The sequence below is a fragment of the Ctenocephalides felis genome, unplaced genomic scaffold (assembly GCF_003426905.1).
Source record: "Ctenocephalides felis isolate EL2017-DRISC unplaced genomic scaffold, ASM342690v1 CF-g0.4_SCAFFOLD_00845, whole genome shotgun sequence".
In the NCBI taxonomy this organism is placed as follows: Eukaryota; Metazoa; Arthropoda; class Insecta; order Siphonaptera; family Pulicidae; genus Ctenocephalides; species Ctenocephalides felis.
The window spans coordinates 92,759,276-92,768,042 of record NW_020536999.1 but is presented as its reverse complement, the minus strand read 5'-3'; the positions used below and the strand labels follow the sequence as shown (position 1 = coordinate 92,768,042).

The 8,767-nt window shown below is 30.8% G+C and overlaps 1 protein-coding gene across 1 annotated transcript; it reads left to right on the top strand.

Moving 5' to 3' along the window:
• The first annotated feature begins 674 nt into the window (after nt 1–674).
• Nucleotides 675–6,961, top strand: LOC113363045 (locomotion-related protein Hikaru genki-like). Its single transcript, XM_026605534.1, has 12 exons — nt 675–711; nt 971–1,087; nt 1,818–1,988; nt 2,712–2,803; nt 4,884–4,941; nt 5,018–5,122; nt 5,190–5,498; nt 5,665–5,808; nt 5,870–6,079; nt 6,150–6,377; nt 6,688–6,776; nt 6,842–6,961. The coding sequence occupies exons 1-12, from the start codon at nt 675–677 to the stop codon at nt 6,959–6,961; spliced, it is 1,680 nt and encodes a 559-aa protein (XP_026461319.1).
• Nucleotides 6,962–8,767: the final 1,806 nt, after the last annotated feature.

The following is an 8,767-nucleotide window of genomic DNA, read 5'->3' as shown; positions in this document are numbered from 1 at the left end:
AAAAAACTTTAAGTCAAATAATTCAATAATAGTACTCAATATTAATAAATATTAATGTGTTTAATGAATATCATTTTTACCAAAACAAAAACTTCTTTCAATATCAAACGCCATAGGAATCTGGTTTATCAAATCAACTGCAATGTTTTTTCACTGGTTGTTGTGATTGATGCTTTTTGAAGGACCAATTGTAAAATACGTTAATAATAACTGTATATATTTATTTTATATTAATAACAAGTTATAAGTGTATTTACAAAATTTTAATATTGTTTTTGATAACGCATTGGTTGATTTGGTCTATGTGTGATTTCGATTGATGATTTTTGTTTTATCAATATAACTGCATGCTTTGATTGGCGCGAACATACTCCCGGCCTTGAAATATAGATTTCAAAATAATTGGTATTCTTCATTAATGTGAATTAAGTAGATGTTAATGGTTTCGGTATGACACAAATTTTATGAACTGCATTTCTTGATTGTTATTGGAAATCATAGTTTATACAATATACATTAGTGATTTAATAATAAATCGTAGTCTAGCGAAGGCAGGTCCATGGTATGAGAGCCACTACAAATAAACGATTCCCTTAACCTTCGTCTATCATTCCCATTACCACTATTCCCGCCACACTTTTTTCATGTATTTTCCTTTCCAAACTTCTGTTTCCATGCTTTCTGATCCTGTGCTTAATCATTCAGTTCCCTGTATTTTCTCTTCTCGCGTAAGTCGTCAATCATCTGCATTCTTCTTCTTCCCATTCCTTTAACCTTCTATTTTACCCTCGACAGCGTCGTGCAGGAGGCACTCTTTTTGCAAAACGGGTCCGATCCAGTTTCTTTTTCTTTTCAGGATTGTGCTCAGTAGAGTCCTTTTTTTGTCTACTCTTCTCAGGGCTTCTTCATTTGTTATCTTATCTGTCTTGGTGATATATATGAATATTTATATTTTTTTCAGAATCCATAGGCTGTCCAGCTCCTGATATAAAAATCGGCAGGGGCATCATTGCGCCCCCTCAGCATGCAACTAAAAACGAAGGGGCCCCTTTTGATTCTTTGGCAGATGACATATTTGATGGACCAGGTAACAGATAAATAACTAGGTGTAAGTGGCATTTTGCCTCAAGGTAGTAAGTTGCATAAATAATCGACTAAAGTTTGCACATGGTTTTACCAAATTTGGTCTAAAATTACTAAGAATGACTTACTACTAAGAAATTACTAAGAAATCTCCAGGAAATTGTTAGACCTGATGTTTTGATTCCAGCCAAAAATGCTTTTTAAGCCCCATTTACAACATTTGCAACGTTTTTAATGCTTAAATGTAATACTTAGCAATATCAAACTTTTTATACAAAGTTCTCTTATTCTATGTGTCGTTGCCTCCTTGTCTAATTAGACATTGCAGAATAGTTTCAGAAGAAGAAATGTTGTATCAAAGAAAGTAAATGTTATATCTAAGAAACTAAATGTTGTATAGTAATACAAAATAGTGTTGACGACAAATTTCTGCAGAATTTCATAATCTACAAATTTGTTTTTAAACAATTTTTTTCCAAATTTGTTAGTTTAGAAGATATTTGAGGAAAACTAGAAAAAAATCCCAAAATTCTTTCTAATATGTACAACATATTCAGTTAATAAATCCCTAATTTCGTTGTGTTAAAAAATAATAATTTTTTATACATATTAATTTTTAATTTGTTTATTTCTTTGTTCATTTATTGATTTAAGTATTTATTTCTTAATTTATTCATGTACTTATTTATCAATTTATCTATTTATATATTTATTTATCTATCTATTTCTTTCAGGTTTAACAAGTACCCCATCCGGAGCCCTTTTCGACCCCAGGGCCGAATCCTTCGCCCATGCAACCGAAGTAAGATTTCCTGGCCAAGTAGGGCCTCTGAGAGAAAGGAGACCTTGCAAAATTAAATGCATTGGCGGACAGTGGCTGGGGCCACTTTGTGCAACTACTGAAGGTAGGTAGAGGGAAATACATTTATTTGTTATATCTCTCGTGACTTAAACCGTTCGATTATATGAATGATGGGTGAGAGAAATTTGTACTAAATAAATAATCTAAAATTTTTTCTAACATTATAAGACCCTAGAGCAACTCGGTATACTTTAAAACAGCTATTGAAAATATAACAGTTGAAATGTTTTTATGTTTTAAACGCTTGTAGATCCTAAACTATTTAATGTATTTGAATAAAGTATTTGAACAAACTTGTTTAAAATTAAATAGTTAACAATTTTGTATAACAACAAAACACTCTATAACAACTCGGTATACTCCAAAATCGCATTTAAACTTAAGCATTGGTTTCTGGTGCCTACAATTTCTGCTACAACGCATTACTTTGATTTTTCTTCCATATCTCATTTGATTAATATGAATGATGTATTCGAGAAAATTATTTAAAATTAAATGATCTAACATTACAAGACCCTACATCAACTCGGTATACTCCAAAATCGCATTTAACTTAAGCATCGATTTCTGATGCCTACAATTTTTACTACAACGCATTACTTTGATTTTTCTTCCGTATCTCTCAAACCATTCGATTAATATGAATGATGTATTCAAGAAAGATGTTAAAAATTAAAAAATCTAAAACTTTTTCTAACATCTCAAGACCTTACAGCAACTCTGTATACTCCAAAATCGCTAATGAAAATTAATAATTCTTTTTCAGATGGTGATAAATATCAACCTTTGTTCAAAAGTTGCAAACTGGAGACTTGGCAGAAAAATTTAGTGATGAGTTTTAGGAATGTTACAGTTACGGTAAGAAAATAATTATTAATATATTATATATATATATATATATATATATATATATATAAATATATATGATTGATTTCTGGGAGGGCGTAACATCAATTAAAAAATAAGTAAAGTAAAGATTTTTTTCAAAACATCTTTATTTTTCCATACGTTTCGACGTAAAATTCTACGTCATCTTCAGTTACTTTCTGTTTTTTTCTTTTTTTAAATTGTAGAACCACTGAAGATGACGTAAAATTTTACGTCGAAACGTATGGAAAAATAAAGATGTTTTGAAAAAAATCTTTACTTTACTTATTTTTTAATTGATGTTACGCCCTCCAAGAAATCAATCATACATTTCAACATCAAATTTAAACATTTTCAACAAATAAATAAATATATATATATATATATATATATATATATATTTTTTCAATTTCAATATTTATTACAACTGTTAAATAATTAACATCTAGCAATAATGATAAATGATAACATAAATTTAAATAAATAAGAGTGCAAAGGATAGAATTTACATTAAAATAATATCCGTAGTATGATAATAAATAATAGTCAAAAAATTAATTTTGTGCTTCATGATAGTGCCCAATTATGTCTGATTGCATTTTTTTATATTTTGGTTAATATTTCTAAAATTTGTTTGAGTATATATCACAAGAAAGCACATAAAATTGTCTATAAATCTGTATACAACGATTTCTAAGGTTTACAACAAAATTATTGAATAAAAATCCCTTAACTTTGAAAATCACTTTTAAGAAATTGCTTCTTTAACTAAGACGTCGATAGAATTGTTTTATATTTATAATTATTTAATCAAAAAAACCTAAATATAAGTATAGTATATTATATATCATTAAAAAGCTAATAAAATTATCTATAAATCTGTATATAATAATTACCAAGGTTGAGAACAAAATTATTAAATAAATAATCATCAAACTTTAATTCAACACTTGATAATACTTGATACAGTTTTGTCAGATTGCATTTTTTCAATAATTCTGAAATTTGTTCAAGAATGTATATATTATCATATATCATCAGAAAGCTAATAAAATTATCTATAAATCTTTATATAACAATTCATCAAACTTAGAACAAAGTTATTTAATAAATAATTGTCAAACTTTAATTTTACACCCTAGCTAACAGATTTTCCTCTTGCATTTTTTAATATTTTGATCAATATTTCTAAAATTTGTATATATTATTATATATCAATAGAAAGCTAATAAAATTATCTACAAATCTGTATAAAACGATTTCCGAGGCTTAGAACAAAATTATTTGATAAAAACAGTCAAACTTACAAAATGTATCCACTTCTTATACCAAACTACCCAATTGTCCATGAACCACAAAATGAACTCAACAATAAAGTTGACTATAATTCAATAAAATCACAATACAATTCAATATTCTAACAATACTGTAACAATATTTCTTTTACCCGAATTCTATTCACTATGTCCAAAAGCACATGTTGAACATAACCTCAAAATTGCACAATTTTTTGGCGGTATTAGCCGATGACAATAAAATGTGGTATTGTCATATGAAAGTACAATATTTAAACAATATTTTACCGAAATATCAATACTGCAGAATCACTTTTTATATTTTTAGTTCGATTATTACCATTCCATCAAAATTTTTAGACTGACATAGAAATTGCATTAGAGTGCCTAGGATGCATCCAAGTAGTACCTGATGCAAAATAACCGTTAAGTTTTTTGAATTCAAATGATAAATAAATGTATATTGTATATAAATAATTGTATATAATCTTTTTAAATTAATATATTAAAGTTATATTAATGTTCTATTAAAATTACATGAGTATTGTTCGAGATTTTCAGTCAAAACTAGAACAAAGTCTTTAAATATAACTAGCTGAATCTTAAAATTGTAATTTTAAAATTTTGTTAAAATTGTTGGTTTAAAATATATAATATTATATATTGTTGAAAAGCTAATAAAATTATTTATAAATCTATATATAACAAATATTAACGTTTAGAACAAAGTTATTTATTAAAAAACGCTAAACTTTAAAATTACCTCTTCATTTCAGAGTCCGTCTTGGCAATTTCCACATGGTGCCATTTTGCAAGCAAGGTGCACACTTTTAGGTAAATTTAAATACTTTATCATAATTTAAAGTTAATGTTTACTTATATTTTAATTATTATTATTATTTTTGTGCAGGTCTATACAAACTAACAGGAGACAGTACTATAAAATGTCTCAATGGCGAATGGAGCAACAAATTGCCTTCGTGTGTTCCTACAAATAAACTGACCAACTTTTCAGGTAAATAATAATAAATACCTAATAATTTACCAAACCAATATATTTCTATTTATTATTTTTCTTCCAGAACGAGCACCACCGGCAATTCTACCACGTCTCCTAACAGGTTCAGCAAGTTTCGAACCTTCCGGATCCTTAGCAATCTATCCAGGAAGTTCTCTATCCCTGGAATGTCTATTTCCTCGTCTGGAAGGCCAACCAGAGTGGACCTGGAGTCCACAGTTCACCCATTACGCCACGTCCTGGTCCATGAATCCTGACGACAAGGATTTCAAGTACAAACTGACCATGAAGGATGTCACCAGCCAGGATTCGGGAACGTTCACCTGCACCACGCCGAGGGGGCTGACTCATAGTTTGAGGATCACTGTCACAGGTGAGAAGTAAAGGAACTAGTGGCGGATGCAGTTTGTCCAAAAAGATTCACATCTTAGGCATTTTTGGTACATCTAGAAGAAGTTTTTGAAAGTCAACAAACGGATTTTCTGACGAATTCCTAAACTCCTCATTGGAGAAGTTAACAAGTTGTTTTTCTATTTTAGCTGTAGAATGTGCTCAACTGCCCTCCGAAGATCCACCTCTAACTGTTCGCATTGAAGGCAATCGTCTCGGCCAAAGAGCTACTTATTCTTGTCCAAGGGGCTACAAACTCGTCGGTCTGGCCAACATAACCTGCCAGGCTTCAGGTAAATATTCCTTTACCTCCATCAGCACAAAACAAAATTTACTCATACTTCTTTTACCCAGGAGTTTGGTCGGCGGGCACTCCTAGGTGTCAACCTGTAAAATGCCCAGAACTACAGTTGCCTGATGCTCGTCTGTCTTTGGCCGAATACGACCCTGGAGCAGGAGGCAGAGCTGTTTTTCGATGTGCATGGGGCCACAGAATTAATGGAGCCCCTGGAATTGAATGCGATCACGATGGGAATTGGTCTGGTCCTGTACCAACGTGTATAGGTAAAAAGTCACATATAGCTTTTACCATAATCTCCTGAAAACTTTATTGATTCCTCTCTTTTTCCCGAAGCGATACAATGTACGGAACCTCCAGCGCCTCTCAATGGACGTGTGGAGCCTCCGGTGCCCTGGAGTGGAACCCGTGAAATAAGATCGGAGCCTCAGCAGAGTAACGAACCGACTAAATACGATGTTGGTTCGTTGCTTCGCTTCGGGTGCAGCGAACGTCATCTCTTAGTAGGAGAAACCAGTGTCGTTTGTACTGAAACAGGATTGTGGTCACATCCTCCGCCTTATTGTAAGTGAAGCCTTAAAGACAATTTGAAGATTATCGATTTATCCATAATTTCTCTGAAGACATCATCAAAATTGATGCAATCAGCAGCTCAAAATACAAAAAAATCATCTAGAATTGCTAAAACATCTAAAAATCTCTTGAGCGGGGTCCAGACTCCAATTTCTACTGGACAAATAGTTTCTACATTTTTACTGTGTATGAAAGATTTGTAGACAATCCAGTTATCCATAGTTTTCCCAAAGACACCGTCAAAATCCATCCAGTACATTAAAATCTACAGCTCATAAAACAAAAATTCTTCTGTTTCTAGGTAAAGTCCAATGTCCATACCCCGGAGACCCAGCTTGGGGTTTGTTGGCGCCCCTAAAATTCTCCTACGACCCCGGAGACACCTTACAGGTACCAACAATTATACCATAACCTTCTATTTACCATTTTGTTTTTATTATTTTATTTTTCTCCAGGTACAATGTCGTGCAGGTCACGAAGCACGTGGAGGCACCTCACCAGAAAGACCTCGTTGTCTTTCTGATGGCACTTGGAGTCGCCCTGTACCAGAATGTACTCCTTACGAACAAGTTTAGTTTAAAAAAGTGCTAAAATAATAAACTTCTCAATATGTGTTATGGAAAGACATTTTGTCACGTATTGATGAAGATAAAGAAGGTTTCACTTCAAATTCGATGTTGAGTGTAAATAGTTTTGATGTAAGAGGTTTAAGTTGTCGTTGAAAGTGACTTTAAATATTAAGTAATTTTAACTCAGTGTATCAGAGGAGTATTTAATTTTAAATATATCTAAACAAACATATAGGATACCAAATCTTTACATCTACATACCAAAAACTACAGGACTACAGCCAAAAATAACGAATTTAGTACACAACTACTCAATATGTATAACTAGAAATCTACTCTTTTGCCAACGGCTCACACAACTCCAACCTACTCAAGTAACAAAATTTCCACCATGACACATCTGCTAAACTGCCAATCTCCAAAACTGTACTATACTGTTGCATAGATCAATTTGTGTACATAGGTTTCCATAAGTAGATTTTGTAGGTTGGCAGATGTGTAGTCATCTGAATCTTCAAAACTACACTAACTGCACCCACAAATCTGCAAATATCATTCTGCAAAAGCTGGTCAACTACATAACTACACAACTGCCAGCTTACAAAATCTATTCAACCTTTACACATCATTTCTGATAAGTTACAAAACTAAAAATTTGCACATTATACCAGCTCCACAACCAAAATCTTCTAACTTGCATGATTCTAGATAGCTACACATCAGCCAACCTACAAATTCTCCAAAACTACACTAACTGCACCTGATTGCACCCATAAATCTGTATATACCAACCAGCAAAAGCTGGTCAACTACACAACTACATAACTGTCAACCTGCAAATCCTATTCAACCTTTGAGAACTACACATTAAACCAACTGCCCAACTAAAGTCTACTAATTTGCACAAATCCAGGTAACTGCACATCTACCATTCTACAAAATCTACTAAATCTACAAAACTACACTACCTGAACCCACAAATCTGATCTGCCTGAACTTGCAAAAACTGATCAACTACACAACTACACATCTGCCTACCTGCAAAACCTAATAATCCCATAAAACTACACAACTACATCGGCTACATCTACAAAATCTGCACAACTCAAACATATTTTTCAATCGAACTCACCATAGTCTAATTTAAACATCAAATTGCTGTTTGTAAATATTCTAACTTAAAATTGTTTCTATAAAATCTTTAAAATATAAATAAAAACTTTTAATAATTTAATTTGTACATTGAAAAATATATTAAAAAATTAGAAATAAAATTCTAGAAAATAATTAATTGATTGATTAATTAGTAACCAATCAACAATTGATTATTAATATAAATTAATATTGATTATTAATTGAAATAAGATATTTCAAGATATTAAATTTCCAGTAAGTGTTGTTTGTAGATATTTTTATTAATGTACAAAAATTTTAGAAATATTTTTAGAATAGTTTTAATAATATAAATAATAATATTAAATAATTCTATCTTATCTTATCTTAATAGTTATGTAGTTATTTTATAAAGTGTTTTAAAATATTAAATAAAAATAAAATTGATTCATGTTTATAATCACGTTTTATTTTAATTATAATTATAATTTTAAAAATCGTAAAAAAGTATTTGAAAATTATAAAAAAAAAATATAAATCATGGATTTCATTCAAGTTTTATGAAACTTATATGAAACAGCATCCAGGATTGTTTTACGTAATAGTTTTTCAGGCAATTTACGTAAATTTTATGTAACTTTTTTGTAATATTGAGTAACGTAGGTTTCACATTTGTTACGCTAAAATTACGTATCTGTA